This window comes from Hyla sarda, chromosome 3 (assembly GCF_029499605.1).
Source record: "Hyla sarda isolate aHylSar1 chromosome 3, aHylSar1.hap1, whole genome shotgun sequence".
Lineage (NCBI taxonomy): Eukaryota > Metazoa > Chordata > Amphibia > Anura > Hylidae > Hyla > Hyla sarda.
The window spans coordinates 307,490,321-307,512,435 of NC_079191.1; the positions used below are offsets into that span (position 1 = coordinate 307,490,321).

The following is a 22,115-nucleotide window of genomic DNA, read 5'->3' on the forward strand; positions in this document are numbered from 1 at the left end:
CACTGATGCAGCCTGGCTTAGCCAGACAGGATCAGTCGATCACCAATCACATTGTGTAATGCTATACAATAGGCAACATTACACAGTGAATGAAATCTAATGATTGCATCCCCTATAGGGGTGAAAAACTTTTTTTTTTAAATCACCTGGTGCCAGAATGTTAAACAGATTTGTAAATGACTTCTTTTTAAAAATCTTAACCCTTCCACTACTTATCAGCTACTGTATGCCCCACAGGAAGTTCTTTTCTTTTTAAATTTCTTTTCTGTCTGACCACAGTGCTCTCTGCTGACACCTCTGTCCATGTCAGCAACTGTCCAGAGTAGGAGCAAATCCCCATAGAAAACCTCTCCTGCTCTTGACAGTTCCTGAGACAGACAGAGGTGTCAGCAGAGAATACTGTGGTCAGGCAGAAAAGAAATTTAAAAAGAGAAGAATTTCCTGTGGGGCATACAGCAGCTGCTAAGTACTGGAAGGGTTAAGATTTTTATGTAGAAGTAATTTACAAATCTGTTTAACTTTCTGGCACCAGTTGATTTAAATATATATATATTTTTTTTCACCACCGGAGTACCCCTTTAATGTTAAATACTCCCTGGAGACCCAGATGCCCAAATATTCCATCCTAGCTACCCTCAATAATTTCTTTAGCTACTATTCCCACTACTAAATTATAACTAAAGTATCCCTTTAAACAGTCAAAAATAAAAAATATGTCTCTAAAATTATATAAAACCCCTTTCCCCTAATAAAAAATAAAACCACTTTTATTTTCTCATTTTACAAAAAAAGGTAAAAATAATAAACGTATTTGGTATCGCTGCATACATAATTTTCTGAACTATTAAACTGTAATGTTTATGATCCTGCAGGGTAAACAGTGTGAACATAAAGAAATACCAAAAATACAGATTTTTATTCGCATCATATATCTATAGCTATATATATATATATATATATATATATATATATATATATATATATATATAAAACTCAACGTGTGTGTGTATGTATGTATGTATGTATGTTCCACAAAAACTTCCAAACGGCTAAAGATATTAACATGAAACTTGGCACACATGTTACTTATATGTCAACAACAAACATAGGATAGGTGATTTAACCCTTACTCACCCCCATTTGCCAGGGGCGGGGTTTATGTTTAAAGTCCTATACAAGTCAATGGGAAATATATGTTACTGCATAACTTCCAAACGGCTGGAGATATTTCAATAATACTTGGTCACATGTTACTTATATGTCCACTTAAAATATAGGATAGTTAATTTAACCCTTAACTACCCACATTTGTGAGGGTCGGGGGTTTTGTTTAAAGTCCCATGCAAATCAATGGGAAATGTATTTTTTTACATAACTTCTGTACGCCTGGAGATATTTCAATACCTGGTACACATATTACAGGTTGAGGACGGGATGAGAGGTCGAGATAGGAGGTCAAGATAGGAGGACAGGATGGTCGGGATAGGAGGTCGAGTTAGGAGGTCCGGATATGAGGACAGGATATGAGGTGGAGATAGGAGGTTGGGATAGGAGGTTGGGATAGGAGGTTGGGATAGGAGGTTGGGATAGGAGGTCGGGATAGGAGGTTGTGATAGGAGGACGGGATAGGGTTCGGGATAAGAAGTGGAGATAGGAGGACGGGATAGGGGGTTGGGATAGGAGGTCGGGATAGGAGGACGGGATAGGAGGTCGGGATAGGAGGTCGGGATAGGAGGTCGAGATAGGAGGACGGGATAGGAGGACGGGATAGAAGGACGGGATAGGAGGAAGGGATAGGAGGACGGGATAGGAGGACGGGATAGGGGGTCATGATAGGAGGTCAGGATAGGAGGTCGAGATAGGAGGACGGGATAGGAGGACGGGATAGGAGGTCGGGATAAGAGGTGGAGATAGGAGGATGGGATAGGGGGTTGAGATAGGAGGTCGGGATAGGAGGTCGAGATAGGGAGACAGGATAGGAGGTCGAGATAGGAGGATGGGATAGGAGGTCGAGATAGGAGGTCGGGATAGGAGGACGGGATAGGAGGTCGGGATAGGAGGATGGGATAGGAGGTCGGGATAGGAGGTCGGGATAGGAGGACGGGAAAGGAGGATGGGATAGGAAGTCGGGATAGGAGGATGAGATGTTAGGATGGTATATGAGGTTGGGATATGATGACGGGATAGGAGGTCGGGATATGAGGACAGGATATGGGGTTGGGATATGACAACAATATATGAGGATGGGATATGAAGTCAAAAGCTTCCTCCTTTGTTTATTTTCCTCCCCAACAAGGATTAGGAAGGAAAAACCGGGCAACGCCGGGTACTAAGCTAGTCAAAAATAAAAATGAATAAAAAGTGATCAAAAAGAAAAATTAAAACAAAAATGGTATTTATCAAAACTAAAGATCACTAAAGAAATTACCGTATATACTCGAGTATAAGCCGACCCGAGTATAAGCCGAGACCCCTAATTTCAACCCAAAATCCCAGGAAAAGTTATTGACTCGAGTATAAGCCTAGGGTGGGAAATACCTCATCCCCCCCTGTCATCATCCAGACCCGTCATTAACATCCTCATCATCCCCTTGTCATCATCCCACACATCCCCCCTTCATCATCCCCTTGTCATCATCCCACACATCCCCTTATCCCACACATCCCCCCTTCATCATCCCCTTGTCATCATCCCACACATCCCCCCTTCATCATCCCCTTGTCATCATCCCACACATCCCCTTATCATCCCACACATCCCCCCTTCATCATCCCCTTGTAATCATCCCACACCCCCCCCTTCATCATCCCCACCCCCCTTCATCATCCCCACAACCCCCCCCTTCATCATCCTCTTCTCATCATTCGCCCTCAGTGGTCTTCAACCTGCGGACCTCCAGAGGTTTCAAAACTACAACTCCCAGCAAGCCCGGGCAGCCATCGGCTGTCCGGGCTTGCTGGGAGTTGTAGTTTTGAAACCTCCGGAGGTCCGCAGGTTGAAGACCACTGCGGCCTTCAACCTGCGGACCTCCAGAGGTTTCAAAACTACAACTCCCAGCAAGCCCGGGCAGCCATCGGCTGTCCGGGCTTGCTGGGAGTTGTAGTTTTGAAACCTCCGGAGGTCCGCAGGTTGAAGACCACTGCGGCCTTCAACATGCGGACCTCCAGAGGTTTCAAAACTACAACTCCCAGCAAGCCCGGGCAGCCATCGGCTGTCCGGGCTTGCTGGGAGTTGTAGTTTTGAAACCTCCGGAGGTCCGCAGGTTGAAGACCACTGCGGCCTTCAACATCATCCAGCCCCCTCTCACCCCCTTTAGTTCTGAGTACTCACCTCTGCTCGGCGCTGGTCCGGTCCTGCAGGGCTGTCCGGTAAGGAGGTGGTCCGGTGAGGAGGTGGTCCGGGCTGCTATCTTCACCGGGGGCGCCTCTTCTCCGCGCTTCCGGCCCGGAATAGAGCCGTTGCCTTAACAACGACGTATCTGCGTCGTTGTCAAGGCAACGTGACTATTCTGAGGCCGGGCCTGAAGCGCTTAGAAGAGGCCTCCCCGGTGAAGATAGCAGCCCGGACCACCTCCTCACCGGACCACCTCCTCACCGGACAGCCCTGCAGGACCGGACCAGCGCCGAGCGGAGGTGAGTACTCAGAACTAAAGGGGGTGAGAGGGGGCTGGATGATGTTGAAGGCCGCAGTGGTCTTCAACCTGCGGACCTCCGGAGGTTTCAAAACTACAACTCCCAGCAAGCCCGGACAGCCGATGGCTGCCCGGGCTTGCTGGGAGTTGTAGTTTTGAAACCTCTGGAGGTCCGCAGGTTGAAGACCACTGCGGGTGGGGGAGTTCACTCGAGTATAAGCCGAGGGGGGTGTTTTCAGCACGAAAAATCGTGCTGAAAAACTCGGCCTATACTCGAGTATATACGGTAGCCCTCATACATTGCTGTATATATGGGGAAAATAAGTTATAGGGGGCATTTTTAGGCATACTGATTTTATTTAAAAAAAAGTTTGCCATTTTTTAAGTAGTAGTACAATAATAGAAAAACATTGGAATTTTGGTATCATTTTCATTACATTGACCTACAGAATAAAGAGAACATGTTATTTTTACCAGAAAGTGCACTGCATAAAAACCAACCCGCACAAAAGAAATTGCGGATTTCTTGTCAATTTCCCCCCCATAAATACACTGCTCAAAAAAATAAAGGGAACACTAAGATAACACATCCTAGATCTGAATGAATGAACTAATCATATGAAATACTTTCGTCTTTACATAGTTGAATGTGCTGACAACAAAATCACCCAAAAATTATCAATAGAAATCAAATTTATCAACCCATGGAGGTCTGGATATGGAGTCACACTCAAAATCAAAGTGGAAAACCACACTACAGGCTGATCTAACTTTGATGTAATGTCCTTAAAACAAGTCAAAATGAGGCTCAGCAGTGTGTGTGACCTCCACGTGCCCTTATGACCTCCCTACAACGCCTGGGCATGCTCCTGATGAGGTGGAGGTGAGGGATGTCCTCCCAGACCTGGACTAAAGCATCTGCCAACTCCTGGACAGTCTGTGGTGCAACGTAGCGTTGGTGGATGGAGCGAGTCATGATGTCCCAGATGTGCTCAATCAGATTCAGGTCTGGGGAATGGGCGGGCCAGTCCATAGCATCAATGCCTTCCTCTTGCAGGAACTGCTGGCACACTCCAGCCACCTGAGGTATAGCATTGTCCTGCATTAGGAGAAACCCGGGGCCAACCGCACCAGCATATGGTCTCACAAGGGATCTGAGGATCTCTTCTCGGTACCTAATGGCAGGCAGGCTACCTCTGGCAAGCACATGGAGCGCTGTGCGGCCCCCCAAAAGAAATGCGACCCCACACCATTACTGACCAACTGCCAAACTGGTCATGCTGGAGGATGTTGCAGTCAGCAATGTTTATGTTTATGTTTATGTTTTTTCCTACATACCATGTGATATGATACAACTCATAATTTCCAATCTTCTTTCATATAAATACTTTCACTATAAAAGTTTTGTGTATTCCATGTGCATCTATTAAATTTAAAATAAGATAAATATTTGAAAAAATACAGTTAATGTTCAGATAAGTTGATTGGCAGTTAACAAGTTACTGACTTTGTTCACATTTGAGCACCATTTACAATTAGACGTATTCAGTGTTTTATCTATGCAAATGTGGTATCAAAAATTTTTTAAGATTACGGTGCAAAAAATGATCCCTCATACCGCCGCTTATATGGAAAAATGAAAAGTTATGGGTCAGCAAAATAGACGGATTTTAACCCCTTAAGGACCGGGGTTTTTTCCGTTTTTGCATTTTCGTTTTTTGCTCCTTGCCTTTAAAAAATCATAACTCTTTCAATTTTGCACCTAAAAATCCATATGATGGCTTATTTTTTGCGCCACCAATTCTACTTTGTAATCACATCAGTCATTTTTCCCAAAAATCTACGGTGAAACGGAAAAAAAAATCATTGTGCGACAAAATTGAAAAAAAAAACATGCAGTTTTGTAACTTTTGGGGGCTTCCGTTTCTACGTAGTACATTTTTCGGTAAAAATTACACCTTATCTTTATTCTGTAGGTCCATACGATTAAAATGATACCCTACTTATATAGGTTTGATTTTGTCAGACTTCTGGAAAAAATCATAACTACATGCAGGAAAATGAATACGTTTAAAATTGTCATCTTCCGACCCCTATAACTTTTTTATTTTTCCGTGTATGGGGCGGTATTAGGGCTCATTTTTTGCGCCGTGATCTGAACGTTACCATTTTTACATTGATAGGACTTATTTTCATTTTGAAATTATATAAAAAGTGACCAAAAATGCACTATTTTGGACTTTGGAATTTTTTTGCGCGCACGCCATTGGCCGAGCGGTTTAATTAATTATATATTTTTATAATTCGGACATTTCCACACGCGGTGATACCACATGTTTATTTTTATTTTTATTTACACTGTGTTTTTTTTATTGGAAAAGGGGGGTGATTCAAACTTTTAATAGGGGAGGAGTTAAATGATTTTTATTCACTTTTTTTTTGCAGTGTTATAGCTCCCATAGGGACCTATAACACTGCACACACTGATCTTTATCATTGATCACTGGTTTCTCATAAGAAACCAGTGATCAACGATTCTGCCGCATGACTGCTCATGCCTGGATCTCAGGCACTGAGCAGTCATTCGGCGATCGGACAGCGAGGAGGCGAGGAGGCAGATCGGCGCTGCGCGCTATTAGAGGCGGGTCCCGGCTTCACTATGACGCCGGGCCCGCCGTGATATGACGCGGGGTTTCTGTGTAACCCCGCGTTATATCAGGAGAGCAGGACCAAGGACGTACCGGTACGTCCTTGGTCCTTAAGGGGTTAAACTCACTAATTTGGTTAAAAAGTTAGCGATTTTTTTTAAAGCAGGATAATGGAAAAGTATGTAATCATGGGTATCATTTTAATGGTATTGACCCACAGAATAAAGAAAACAGGTCTATTTTACCATAAAGTGTACAGCATGAAAGCGAAACCTTCCAAAATTTGCTAAATTGCGGTTTTCTCATCAATTTCCCCGCACAAATAGTATTTATTTTGTTGCGCCATACATTTTACGGTAAAGGGAGTGATGTCATTACAAAGGACAACTAGTCCTGCAAAAAACAAGCCCTCATACTAGTCTGTGGATGAAAATATAAAAGAGTTTTTGTTTTTTCCTCCTTGCCTTCTAAAAATCATAATGTAAAAATAAAATTAGTCCTTAAGGCCCAAATGGGCTGAGTCCTTAAGGGGTTAAACATATTTTCAAGAATTTTGGTGTTGTTTATTTTTCATTTTGTTATAAAACAAAAGAGAATATGAAATAATCCTGCAGTTTGCAGTCTTTGCACTAGGCCGAGATTTCCTAATCTGTACAGATCACTTTCTTGCAGTGTCCTCCTTATCATCACACATACGAGTACAATCAAGAACAGTACAGAGCTGACTGCAGTGGATAGATAAGACAACAGATGATGTTCATAGCTCAACCTCACCCTCTCTTGTAGAATGACCTTTGCAAAGTTCACAGAGCATGCTCATAAACATTTCCTATTCATTTTAATGGGACAGCTCCTGTCTAGTATATGTCCATCGGGCTTGCTGTAAAACAGCTGTGGCAAATTTTCGATACCTGTTAAAAACCACTGGGAATGCGGTAATTTGTCATGGTAGTGGTCTTTGCAACTGCTGTTCTCCCTGCCAGACTTAATTGACAGGTTTCACATAAATGGATATCATATTGCTAGGATATGCCTTTGCTTTCTAATCAGTGTTGGTCTAATCTTGGTCTAAACTCCTGATCCTGTGATTCTCATAATTAAATCAGACACATGTGAATATGCCAGTTCACACGAGCAGATTGTCTTCCAAACTCGCAGCGTGTTTCCCACTGTGAGTTTAAAAGGAGGCAAGCTCTCCGTGGATTTCCACCACAGACCTTATTGACTTTTAATAGAGTCTGCGGCAGAATTTTCTGCAGCGGGGATTCTGCTGGCGAAAATTTGCCATGCAGAGCCGCCTTTAAAACTGAAAGAAAATCCGCTCGAGCCCTTAGGGTATGTTCACACAATGTAAAAATAAGGCCTAAAGAAGCTCCATAAGAAGCCTGAAAACAAAACACTTTTCCAATTGATTTCAATGTGGAATGTTCAGAAAGAGTGCTGACAAATGCAGCAAAAACTTAGCTCCAAAAGCTTTTTACTTCAATGGAGAAAGGAAAACCCAGCGCTAAAATAAGCTACTTATTTCAGAACTGGTTTTGAAATTCATGGTTTTGCAGTTCTTGCATTGTAAAATGAAAATATAAAAATAAAAAAGTAAAATAGGTATAAAAAGTAGTTGTTTTTTTTTAAACATCTTGTCCCCTATCATAGCGGCTGCACCTCCTGCGAGCCATGGCATTCTGAACATGGAAGCCTGGAGCTTCCGTGTTCAAGACATCATGCCTCGCCCCCTCCATTCATGTCTATGGGAAAGAGCGGGACGGCTGTGGTTGCCTGTCATCCGGCATGGAAATGGTGTTCTCTCCGTGCACCGGATGACTGGGTGCCACGCCGGAGATCAGATTTTCTTTGGATAAGTTTAAGATGTTTAGGGGCAGAGTACTCCTTTAAAGTCTATTGAAAAGTGTCTGTCATTGTCTTTAGAACCTTTTTTTTTTGGGGGGGGGGGGGGGGGGGGGCTTATATTGGGCATATGAAATGTTGCATGTTTGCCAAAGCATTTCTTTTTGCGACTTTTGGCTGTAAGCTAAAAAACTTGGAAACGTCAATTTCAGTTTTCACTTTGAATTGTCAACCGATTTATTAAGTGCAAATGTTGCATAAAAAGTCTCAGACCCTCCAAAGCAAAGCAAATCTACAGCAGCCCGGACCTGGCTTACAAAACTATTGAAAAGTCTCACAAACTTTTGTGCAGAAAAGTCGCAGAGTACAGAGGAATCATACATTATTAGACTGCTGCTTTGTATACCTATTTGACTGCAGTTTTTTCTGTTTATTTTACAATGTGTGAACCCTGCCTTATAGTATTCTTTGGTTTATTTATCTTCACTTGTTTCCGTACATATAACTAATTCTTTAGAATGACTGTGCTGGAAACAGGTGTGTGACTGTTTACTAATTCAAACCATACTGGCCGTAAATTGCATGCTGCTGTTTCAACAAGAATTCAGTCATTATGTTAGGAGAAATGGCGAGCAAACTTTCCATTCCACTTGCCAATTTGAAAGTAGATGGAAAACACTGCAGTCACCTTCGGCTGTAGACAGATTACATTCAGCTTTCATTTTGAAATTTAATGTGTCTTTTTTAAGGTCCAGCGAAGCATATTAAATATTGAAATAACACTTTCATGGTGTAATTTTAAGATATAGTTTGGCATATGTAATGTTATTTTTCTAGGATATGTTGCATTATTTTTACAGAATACCCAATGTTTTGACCAGTTTCCCACACACATGATTTTATTTAACCTATTTTTTGGGCATGTGGTGGGCAGGGGGTATGTCAATTTTCTACACCCACAAAACATTTTGCCAAAGGTATGAAGTTTCAAACCTTTTTCTTCATAGGAGGTATGAATTATAAAACATCTGGAGAGGTATAAAAAAAAAAAGAGATGATATTAACCCAGTTAAGGACTCAGTCCATTTTTCCCTTAAGGACACAGCCAGTTTTATTTTTTATATTTTCATCCACAGACGAGTATGGGGGCTTGTTTTTTGTATGACCAGTTGTCCTTTGAAATGACATCACTCATTTTACCATAAAATGTATGGCACAACAAAAAAATACTATTTGTGCGGAAAAATTGAAAAGAGAACAGCAATTTTGCTAATTTTAGAAGGTTTCTTTCTTTTTTTTTGTTTTGTTTTCTTTATTCTGTGGGTCAATACAATTAAAATGATACCCATAATTACATACTTTTCTATTATTCTACCGCTTAAAAAAAACAAAAAACTTTTAAACCAAATTAGTACGTTAAAAATCCCTCTATTTTGACGACCTATAACTTTTTCCGTATAAGCGGCAATATGAGAGCTAATTTTTAACCACATTTACATATATGAAACTTTTGATTTATTTTTTATGAGTTTTTTTTAGTGTATGATGTGATTTAAAAAAACTGCAATTTTGACTTTTTTTTTTTTAACGTTCACTGTACGGGACCAGTAAAATAATATTTTGATAGTTTGGACATTTATGCACGCAGCAATGCCAAATATGTTTATTAATTTTTGTTTTACACTTTTTGGGGGTAAAATGGGAAAAAGGGATGATTTACATTTATTTTTCAAACTTTTTAACGCTTTTTTCTACGCTTTTTTTGTGCCTCCCATTGGGGACTATTTAACCCCTTAACGACGCAGGACGTATATTTACGTCCTGCGCCGGCTCCCGCGATATGAAGCGGGATCGCGCCGCGATCCCGCATCATATCGCGTCGGTCCCGGCGCTAATCAACGGCCGGGACCCGCGGCTAATACCACACATCGCCGATCGCGGCGATGTGCGGCATTAACCCTTTAGAAGCGGCGGTCAAAGCTGACCGCCGCTTCTAAAGTGAAAGTGAAAGTGACCCGGCTGCTCAGTCGGGCTGTTCGGGACCGCCGCGGTGAAACCGCGGCGTCCCGAACAGCTGATCGGACACCGGGAGGGCTCTTACCTGCCTCCCCGGTGTCCGATCGACGAATGACTGCTCCGTGCCTGAGATCCAGGCAGGAGCAGTCAAGCGCCGATAATGCTGATCACAGGCGTGTTAATGCACGCCAGTGATCAGCATAGGAGATCAGTGTGTGCAGTGTTATAGGTCCCTATGGGACCTATAACACTGCAAAAAAAATGTAAAAAAAAAGTGTTAATAAAGGTCATTTAACCCCTTCCCTAATAAAAGTTTGAATCACCCCCCTTTTCCCATAAAAAAAATAAAACAGTGTAAAAAAATTTAAAAATAAACATATGTGGTATCGCCGCGTGCGTAAATGTCCGAACTATAAAAATATATCATTAATTAAGCCGTACGGTCAATGGCGTACGCGCAAAAAAATTCCAAAGTCCAAAAAAGCGTATTTTGATCACTTTTTATATCATTAAAAAATGAATAAAAAGTGATCAAAAAGTCCGATCAAAACAAAAATCATACCTATAAAAACTTCAGATCACGGCGCAAAAAATGAGTCCTCATACCACCGCATACGTGGAAAAATAAAAAAGTTATAGGGGTCAGAAGATGACATTTTTAAACGTATAAATTTTCCTGCATGTAGTTATGATTTTTTCCAGAAGTGCGACAAAATCAAACCTATATAAGTAGGGTATCATTTTAACCGTATGGACCTACAGAATAACGATAAGGTGTAATTTTTACCGAAATATGCACTGCGTAGAAACGAAAGCCCCCAAAAGTTACAAAATGGCGTTTTTTTTTCGATTTTGTCGCACAATGATTTTTTTTTCCGTTTCGCTGTGCATTTTTGGGTAAAATGACTAATGTCACTGCAAAGTAGAATTGGTGACGCAAAAAATAAGCCATAATATGGATTTTTAGGTGGAAAATTGAAAGGGTTATGATTTTTAAAAGGTAAGGAGGAAAAAACGAAAGTGCAAAAACGGAAAAACCCTGAGTCCTTAAGGGGTTAAAGCAATCATTTGATTGCTAATAGTGTTCAGTGCTATGCATAGGGCATAGCACTGATTAGTGTTATCGGCGATCTTCTGCTCTGGTCTGCTCGATCCCTAGAGACGGACTTAGGCAGGTGAGGGGACCTCCGCCCGCCATTATGGATGATTGGATCCCTGCGGCAGCTCTGCGGGCGATCTGATCCTTAATTTTACTGACCGCACTGCCATAGATGCCGTGATCTGTATTGATCATGGCTAGAGATGAGCAAATTTTTTAAAAATTAGATTTTGCTGATTCGCCGAATTTTCTGAAAAAAATTGGTTCGGTTCTAATTTATTTGCGGTGAATCTGTATTAAAATGGCTATTTCTGGCCTACAGAGAGCCTCAATAGGGGTGTAAAACACTTTGCCTTGCTGTAACATGCATAGGGTGTGTGCTGGATTAGTGAAATAATACTGTTATTCAGTATGACATGCAGATTAGAGGCATCGCTATTAGAATCACTGTCGCAGAGCGGCACAATGAAAGAGCCTGGAGGTGGCATCAGTATGAGGAGACCATACAGTGCCTGAATGACACAGCGTGGAGGTGGCGGCAGCATGAGGAGACCATATAGTGGATGAATGACACATCGGGAGGTGGCGGCAGCATGAGGAGACCTTATAGTGGCTGAACGACACAGCATAGAGGTGGCGGCAGCATGAGAAGACCATATAGTGGCTGAATAACACAGCCTTGAGGTGGTGGAAGCATGAGGAGACCATATAGTGGCTGAATGACTCAGCGTGGAGATGGCGGCAGCATGAGAAGACCAAATAGTGGCTGAATGACACAGCCTGGAGGTGGCAGAAGCATGAGGAGACCATATAGTTGCAGAATGGGACAACCTGGAGGTGGCAGCAACATGAGGAGAACATATGGTGGCAGTATGAGACAGCCTGGAGGTGGCATCAACATGAGGAAAACATATGGGGGCAGAATGGGACAGCCTGGAGATGGCATCAGCATGAGGAGAACATATGGTGACAGTATGAGACAGCCTGGAGGTGGTATCAGCATAAGGAGAACATATGGTGGCAGAATGAGACAGCCTGGAGCTGGCATCAGCATGAGGGGAATATATGGTGGCAATATGAGACAGCCTGGAGCTGGTAGCAGCATGAGGAGAACATATGGTGACAGAATGAGACAGCATGGAGCTGGCATCAGCATGAGGAGAACATATGGTGGCAGTATGAGACAGCTTGGAGCTGGCATCAGCATGAGGAGAACATATGGTGGCAAAATTAGACAGCCTGGAGCTAGCATCAGGAGTCCTGAAAGTGACCCGGTGACATAGTGGGACTGTGAGTTGCAATACCAGTACCGGTCTAGAAAACGGTCTACTGTGTAAAAGTGTTTGTGTGCACAAGTAAGTATTGAGGATATGAATTACGTAAAATGTAACTTTTAATAATATTCTTAGGATAAAATATATGTACCCCAAATTTTTTTTTAAATCAAACAAAAGGAAAGGTGTGCAAAAAACCCCATGTGCCACCTACAACACCAAGTATTGATGTGATGCAAAGACCTCTAAAGGTGGAAGGAAACAACGTATGGTTCATTGTAACTGGTGGTGGTAAAAACTTCCCCTGTAAGACCCTACTCTCGCATTATTAATTCCCTTCTTTGCAAGTGTTACTCGCCCTAAAAAGGGCGGCCCCACCTGCAAACACTGCCATTTCCCAGGGTTTTTGGGTAGAAATAGGGAGAGGTTCCTGTGTGGGGCCACCCTTTTTATAACGAGTAACACTTTCCTCGAAAAGGTGGAAGGGAACAACGTATTGTCCATTGTAGCAGGTGGGGGGTAAAAATTTCCCCTGTAAGGTCCTACTCTCGCCCTATTAATTCCCTTCTTGGCAAGTGTTACTCGCCCAAACAGGAAACTTCCTATTTCCACCTAAAAACCTTGTTAAATGGCAGTCTTTGTAAGTGGAAATAGGGAGAGGTTCCTGTGTGGGGCCGCCATTTTTAGGGCGAATAACACTTGCCAAGAAGGGAATTCATAACGAGAGAGTAGGGCCTTACAGACGAAGTTTTTACCCCCACTGGTTACAATGAGCCATACGTTGTTCCCTTCCACCTTTTAGAGGTCTTTGCATCACATCAATACTTGGTGGTGTAGGGGGCACATGGTGTTTTTTGCACACCTTTCCTTTTGTTTGATTTAAAAAAAAAAATTGGGTACATATATTTTATCCTAAGAATATTATTAAAAGTTAAGTTTTAGCTAATGCATATCCTCAATCCTTACTTGTGGTCTGATGCGGAGGAATGTCTGTAACTGGGGAGCAGCACCTTAAATATGTTTTGCACTATCCATATTTGAGAAGTGTTGGTGTGGCACCATGGTTAATCTACTCTGATGCATCAGGCATTGGTGGGTGGAAATCCTGGCTGATCCATACCTGATTTATCTTTACAAAGGTCAGTCTCTCCACATTTTTTGTGTACAGACGAGTTCTCCTTGGGGTGACTATGGCCGTACTAAACACCCGCTGTGATGGCACACTACTGGCCGGGCAGGACAGCTTTTCCAGGGCAAACTCTGCTAGTTGCGGCCACAAAGTTCAACAGATCTTCAAGGTGTGTTGGCATGGTCATGTCAAGGTATGCCACCACCTGCTGGTTCAGGTCCTGCTCCAGGTCTACCTGCTGATGAATTGCTTCACTATGCGGGTGAAGAAAGATACTCATCAATGACTGTAGACTCAGGCTGCTGCTGATGGAGCTGCTACTGCTCCTGACAGCCCACCTCTCCCCAGCAGCCATGGCAGTGGAAGGTGAGCACAGAGGGCCCCCCAAGTCAGACCTGCAAGAGGATGGATGATGGTGCAGATAGGCATCAGCCAACTGACTACATAGGATGCCTCTGTAGTAGGTCAGTTTGTCCTCCCTCTCAGTAGGTGTAAAAAAGGTCCTACGCAAGCAAGTGAGCATGCATCGTGCCATTTGTGCAAGTGACTCGGAGGGACTCCCTGCCTCCATCTCCACTGCATACTGCCACGGTGTGTCTGGGTCCTCTGTCTCTCCTTCCTCATAACCCTCTAGCTCCTCTGGCTGCTCCTGGCTGCTCCTCTCCTGTCAGATGACTAGAAAACCTGACCATCTTGTGAAACCTAAACTGTGCTCCACTGTGCCCCTCCCCTCCTCCTCCTGTTCAGCCCCCACAGGGCTCATGTGGCCGTGAGATCTAGGCGCAACATCTCCAGTACCCTGACCAGCCATCGTTTCCAATACATGTTGTAGTAAATTAAGCAGTGGAATGACGTTGTTCATCCCGTAATCCAGGTGACTAATAAGGTGGCTTCCTCAAAGGGCCTGTGCAAATGGCAGGTGTCACGTATGAGCTGCCACTGGTTGACATTGAAGTTACACAGGGGAGTCCCCCTATCCACTAGGATTATCAAGAAATCGGTGATGGCTTTGTTCGTATAGTTGGTCCAACATATGGAGGGAGGAATTCCAATGTGTGGAAACGTCGCAAATCGGACTATGTTGGGAGATACCGTTCTGACGCTGCAGCTCACGGAGGGTGTGCTTTGCGATGTACGAGTGGCTGAAGTGCATGCAAAGTTTCCTTCCCAATGTTATGATGTCTTGCAGATGGCGGAACACTTCAGGAACCGCTTGACAACCAGATTGAACAGGTGTGCCATGCAGGGCGCATGGCTTAGGCTTCCTTGTTGCAGCGCAGACAAGATATTATTCCCGTTGTTGGTCACCATGGTTCCCACTTCCAGTTTCCGTGGAGTAAGCCATGATTTGATTTCTTGATGAATGACTGTGGGACTCCGTTCGACAAGGCAAACCATGTGTAGAACAGTGTGACACCACCATGCCCTGACCACATGGTATGCTGAGACTTGTCCGTGTAGTGGAGGCTGAGGACACAGTGGAGGATGAGGAGGCGGAGTTGCACACTGTCACAGGACCAACGGTTTGAGAGCCTTGAGGCGGAATCGGCTTGACCTGTCCAAGTTGCTGTTGTGCCTGTGCAGAAATCACATTCACCCAGTGGGTGGTAAAGGACAGGTATTGTCCCTGACCGTAGTTACAACTCCACATGTCGGCGCTGAGGTACAGTTTGGTACACACCGACAGGCTCAAGGACTGGCCCACCTTCTGTTCCACAAAATTATGCAGGGCTGGTACTGCCTTCTTCGCAAATAAATGACGGCTTGGGACTCTCCACCTCGGCTCGCCACAAGCCATCAGTTCTCTGAAAAGTGCAGAGTCCACCACTTGAAGAGGGTAAGATTGCAGCACCAGCAACTTGAATCGGAGCACATTCAGCTTCTGCGCCGTTGGATGAGTGGGCGCATACTGTTGTCTCTTGGGCATGGCTTCGCTGATGGATTGCTGGCGAAATGACTGACTCAAAGTAGGAGGAGCAGGAGCATCTGGAGTGACAGAAGATGGGTATGACACACAGCTCCCGTCAGCTGAGGTGGTGGGGCCTTGGCTGGCTGAAACGGAGCGGCATGTCACTGGGTGATGCAGCAGGCTGGACCACCACATCGAAGCCACAGTTCTCCCAATCCGCTTTATGGTGACACTGCATATGGTGACACAGGTCCGTGGTGCCAACATTGGGACCCTGGCCATGCTTCACCTTCTGCCGGCACATCTTGCATATGGCCATGTTAACCTCCTCTGGATGCTTGATGAAAAACTGCCACACCACCGAGTAGCTGATTTTCCCACCAACAGTCCGCACTGATTTACTGTGACTGCCGCCAACTCCAGGAACCCCTGTTCCACTTCCTCCCGGGAAGGTAGGCTGCCACAAAGCAGGTGGTCTACCCCGGGCACATTTGGCTCCAGACTTTCCACTTCTGCTACCATGCTGACTGCCAACCATGCTACCACCTTGATGGCTCAGCTGCTGCCTCATGGGCAACCTGCAACCCTCTTTGCCTGATGATGATGAAGCCCCTTCTGCACCCGGTTGCCAAGTGCGATCGGCTTCATCATCATTGAGTTGCGTCTGCACGTCACCGATGTCCACCTCAGGTTCCTCAACAGTGTCTGCTTCAGGAGCCTGAACGCTCGCATCACCACCTCCCATGCCATTCTACTCATCACTACTTGCCCGCCTAGCGGAGGAAGCGGCGTATGTCTCCTCAACTTTTTGGCTGGGCAGTAGCTGCTGACTGTCCTCTAGTAGATTGTCTTCACTAAATAGTGGAGCTGAATCCACAGCATAAGATACTTCTGTTGGGGAGGGAACAGCATAGGACAGAGGCAATGGGAGGACAGGGACTGCACCCGGGCCATGCCAACTGAGGGTTGTGTCTGAGGAACCCACAGACTGTTGACTGGGGTGTCAGATGTCACTTGTGATGAAGTGGATAACCGTGCTAACCAATCGATGACGGCAGATGGGTTGCTGGTCGAGACACGACCGCTAGCTGATACCGGGAGCTCAGGCCTCTAACTGCAACTCCTGCTGCTACTCGCCCATAGTCTGCTGCGACCTTTGCCCGATGAATTTAGGCCTTTGCCACTCCTCTGTGGACGTCCTGGCATTTCTCTTCCTGACATACTTAGTGCGTAGATGAAGGGAGCACAATACACTCCACTATGCTTAAAACGGTATTTGTCTAGAACACTAGCAGGTGTGTACTTTTGGCTGGCCTTTCACAGTAACTAGGTCCTTGAGACTTTAACAGGAACAAAATTGTACACCACTTAGATGTAGGTATGTGGTATGCACTTATGAGGGGAGTACAATGCGCTCCACTACACTTAAAACAGTATTTGTCTACAACACCAGCAGGGGTGTACTTTTGGTTGGCCTTTCACGGTAACTAGGCCCTTGAGACTTTAACAGAAAAAAATGGTACACCACTTATATGTACGCACAGGTTACACTTAATAGAGGACAATATGGTTTTAGTGCTCTGCTCACCCTAACTGGCTGGCTACTATTAGCATTTCGGTTATTGTACACATCAGTGCTGCAGCACACAGTTGCTGTGTACTACACCCAAAATTGCACTCTCAATCTCTCCCCCTTCCCTATCAATGCTTCTAGGCTGGATTTGGGCTTGAGGTGAATCGCTGCTGTAAAAAAGCTTTTCTGTGCAACACACTGCTCTCTGTACCTCTCTCACTGCAATAGAACGCTGATGTGAGTTGCCTCAAGACGGCTGCCGATTATACAGGGCTGCTGATAGGCTGCATGCTGCATGTGATTCAGGGTCATCCCGCCGACCCTTGTTCCCACCTTCCCAGGATTCCTTGCCCCATGTCCTCACATGTGGATCCGCCATTTTAGATGCCCTGAAGCCTGGAATGGAGTTTAATGAAGAGATTGATGCGATAGAATCACAGCGATATTTGCTTTGTTTGCAAATCAAATTTTTCCTGAAATACGTAACAAATTCGGATTTGTCAGATTTGATTCACTTATCCCTAATCACGGCATCTGAGGGGTGAATGGTGGACATCAGTGCAATCATTGATGTCCGCCATTACCGGCTGGTCTCTGGCTGCTGCTGTACAGGACGTAATTGTACGTCATGGTGCATTAAGTACTACCATACCAGGACGTAGGTTTACATCCTGTGTTGTTAAGGGGTTAAACTGCAAGTGTTTAGCATAGATTTTAAAAATCAAATCTCAGTTTAAAGGAGTACTCTGATGGAACTTTTTTTTAATCAACAGGTGCCAGAAAGTGAAACAGATTTGTATATTACTTTTATTTAAACATCGTAACCCTTCCAGTACTGATCAGCTGCTGTATACTACAGAGGAATTTCTTTTCTTTCTGAATTTCCTTTCTGTCTGACCACTCTCTGTTGACACCTCTGTCCATGTCAGGAACTGTCCAGAGCAAGAACAGATCCTCATAGCAAACCTATCCTACTCTGGAAGGTTCCTGCCATGGACAGAGGTGTCAGCAGAGAGCACTATGGTCAGACAGAAAAAAGATTAAAAAAGAAAAGAACTTCCTGTGGAGCATACTGCAGCTGATAAGTACTAAAAGGATTAAGATTTTTAAATAGAAGTAATTTACAAATCTGTTTAACTTTCTGGCATCAGTGCATGTAAAAAAATTGTGTTTCACCAGAGTACCCCTTAAAGGGGTACTCCACCCCTAGACATCTTATTCCCGATCGCGGGGGTCCCGCCGCTGGGGACCCCTGCAATATACCATGCGGCACCCACCTGTTTCTGCTCCGGAAGCGCTGGAGGGTCTGGGTCCCAACCACGGGAACGGAAGTCTGTGATGTCACGACTCTGCCCCCGTGTGACGTCACGCTCCTTGCCATCTGCCATCTGCCATCTGAACAGGCATTAATGCATTCCCCTTAATTCCTTTTGAGGTGCCTTAAGGAACAAAATATTTGCAGATGTCCCCTTTGGATAGGGGATAAGATGTCTAGGGATGGAGTACCCCTTTAAAGGAATAAAGAAAAAAAGAGAGATGTGTTTTTCTGAAATGCTAAAATTCATAGCCAGAGTAGTCAATATAGTTGAGACTATCATGAGATTTTCTGTACAAATATGCTGACTGTGAATTGTTAATTTTAAAGAGTAAATATTGCTAACCTAATGTCACATGTGGTATTATACTCCTTATTTACATGGCTCTTCTGCTTCTTTCTTACAGATCTCCAGAAAACAAGGTTGAATAGGCTTTAAGACAATCCAAAATCCTATTTGAGAAGCTGATGCCCAATGCCATGTAGGCAGTGATACAGAAATAGTATTTGCACTTTGTACTTTAAATGTAAATTCACTTTGTAGAATTGTGATATTTAAGCAGACTTTTGAATCTGTGAAACAAAATGAACTTGTGGAAATTTACACATACAATGTATGTGCCTTGCTCTCTGTAGCTATTATAGATGTACAAGTTATGCATTTCTCTTTATTTTTTATTTTGAATGTAGGTAGATGTAGATGAATGTATATGTATATGACTTGATTTCTTTAGCACATTGTATACTTCAGCTGTTTTTTGTTACTCGCTTTTATGTGCTTGTTCGGTCTCTTTGATTGCCGATTTTAGCTTTTTTTTTTTTTTATAGTTATGTCCTTTATTAAAATGTTTATATATTTTTTTTTGCATATTTTCTAATTGTTGTGCTGAGCAAAACAATATATTTGTTGTTTTTTGTGTTGATTTGATGACATCTTTTCAACCAGAAAGTTACGGAGCTCAGGACTGTCATTTTTTTTTACATTTCCCTGCAGCATCTGTTTGATTTGTTTATAGAATAAGTAACACAAAGATCAACTTTCCAATAACTGACAAATTCATTCAGGCCTCCGGGCACGCAGTCTTTGTCATATAATCACAAAAATATTTGTTTTTCTGTTTTGAGACTAATCAGCCTAAAAGAAGAATGTCAAAACAAAATCTTTTCATTACACCTGGCTAAGATTTCATGTACCATTCATTCTTCCTCCTCCTCCCAGTGCCTGGAGGTCAACATGTAGCAAAAGCTATCACCTGAACAAATTATAAACATTTGCCTTCAGGAGGAGCAAAGAGTGTGTAACCATCGCCTTGAGCATTCTCCTTGCCATCTGGGAGACGTCTGAACAGGCATTAATGCATTCCCCTTAATTCCTTTTGAGGTGCCTTAAGGAACAAAGTATTTGCAGATGTGAACTTTATAGCTCAAGTACATAAAACACTTTTCAAGAGTTTGGACTTTAATAAATTATATTCATCTGTTGCAATAATCAATAACCCCCACCTCAGCGTGCACACATGACAGACATTGAAAAACAACAGTATTTTTTTTATATTTCATTTTACTATGGAGAAAACACTAAGCTGACTCACATATGGTTTTCACCAGCCAATAAATAGCAGGGCAGGCTTTTTTCATATATTCATTACACGCATGCCAGAAACAGGCTTGCTTGTTGTTTTTTTTACAGCGTTTTTGACTTTATATACAATGTTGTATCAGTAGCAGATCTCAGAAGCTGTAATGTAATTGAGACACCCATTCCTCTACATTATGACAAATATGGCAAAGTTAATCGTATGAAGATATATGGTATTATACTTTGTTCTAATTGTAGCTCTGCTGTAATATGTAATATGAATGCTACATAGCTGCTCCAAAGCATGTAAAGAGCACAAAGAGATTGTAAAATACAGAACCCTTGTTAAAGGGGTACTCCACCCCTAGACATCTTATCCCCTATCAAAGGATAGGGGATAAGATGTCTGATCGCGGGGGGTCCCGCCGCTGGACAAGAAACAGGACAAGACAGGAAAAGAAACAGGACAAGAAACAGGTGGGTGCCACATGCTATACTGTGGGGGTCCCCAGCGGTGGGACCCCCGCTATCAGACATCTCATCCCCTATCCTTTGGATAGGGGATAAGATGACTAGGGGTGGAGTACACCTTTAATGCATTTGCAAATTAGAATAGTGTTGTTTGTGCAGAACTTACATTTAAACACTTGCAATATTTTAACTGTATATTCAATATGTTGTGGTATGAAAGGACAGAGGACTCATTGATATAAACACTTGGCTAGTACAGAATACTAGTTCACTTGTTGCAGTGCACTAATGCCTCTGTGTACCCAATGTACATGCACTAAGGGCCAACATTATGTAGGTGCTATTGTTTATCATAATATAACAACATTTAAGACTTTTAGGGTTGTTATGGTTTTTCAGTACAGATTCAGTGGAGTATAAAACCCTGCTAATACATGTTATAAAAAAAATTACAGCATGCGCTATATATTGTAAATTTATTGTGGATCTTTCTTTGTGCTGCATATATCATCCACATCATAATGGCATCAAACAAACACGTGGATATATCTGTGTATTTGACTGGCGTTCAGTTTTCTGCTCAATCCTGTTTATTTCCATGACCGTCAAACAAATCATAAAATGTTTAGGCTTGGGCCCGTTTCGCACGTATATACAATATGACGTGATGCAATTAGAGATGAGGGAACTTACAGTAAATTTGATTCGTCACGAACTACTCGGCTCGGCAGTTGATGACTTTTCCTGCATAAATTAGTTCAGCTTTCAGGTGCTCCGGTGGGCTGGAAAAGGTGGATACAGTCCTAGGAAAGAGTCTCCTAGGACTGTATCCACCTTTTCCAGCCCACGGGAGCACCTGAAAGCTGAACTAATTTATGCAGGATAAGTCATCAACTGCCAAGCCGAGAAGTTCGTGACGAATCGAATTTACTGTAAGTTCGCTCATCTCTAGATGCAATGTAAGGCCGGGTTCACATATGTCTGGCATAGTTTCCCTCTGGAGTGCACTGGAGGGAAACTGATGCTAGAACTGATCCCATTCATTTGAATGGGACAGTTGACAATCATCCATCGTCTCAATTTTAAAGCTGGATTGTTGGACACCATGTCCAGCATCCAGAAACAATGGATGCCGGAGGCCATACAACTGATGACATATGATGCATGTTGTCATTAGTTATGGCATCAGTTGTGTCGAGATCTTGTCTGAGTTCACCTATGCCGGACATATGTAATTGTATTTATATAAGACTATTACTTTAAGATAAATAACATGATAATGGCACAGATCCTACTTAAGAATAAATATCATCCTTGGTCATTTACAATGCAGACAGCTATAAGATGTCATTGGGATATATTAACCAAGTCATACCCCAACACAGAAGAATGTAACCCTTTTGGTGCCATCTGCCATACATTTATAAATGGGAGTGCATGGTGCGGACTTAGGGGCTGGTAAGATAAGGTTTTATAGTGAGACTAAACAGAATGTAAAAAATAAAATGTATAAGACATTTAACCCCTTAACCCCTTAAGGACCAAGCCCATTTTGGCCTTAGGGACCAGGCCCATTTTATTTTTGCATTTTCATTTCTTCTTCATCGCCTTTTCGCCTACAAATC

At 43.2% G+C, this 22,115-nt stretch overlaps 1 protein-coding gene across 2 annotated transcripts in view; it reads left to right on the forward strand.

The window, feature by feature from the left end:
- SMOC2 (SPARC related modular calcium binding 2) overlaps window positions 1-20,457 on the forward strand; it is a 308,253-nt gene extending 287,796 nt beyond the window's left edge. For both annotated transcript variants that reach the window (XM_056567010.1, XM_056567011.1), the window contains one exon: window positions 18,848-20,457. In XM_056567010.1, coding sequence (XP_056422985.1) covers window positions 18,848-18,868 — 21 coding nt within the window. In that variant the 3' untranslated portion in view covers window positions 18,869-20,457. The remainder of the gene's footprint in view (window positions 1-18,847) is intronic.
- The last annotated feature ends 1,658 nt before the right edge of the window (window positions 20,458-22,115 follow it).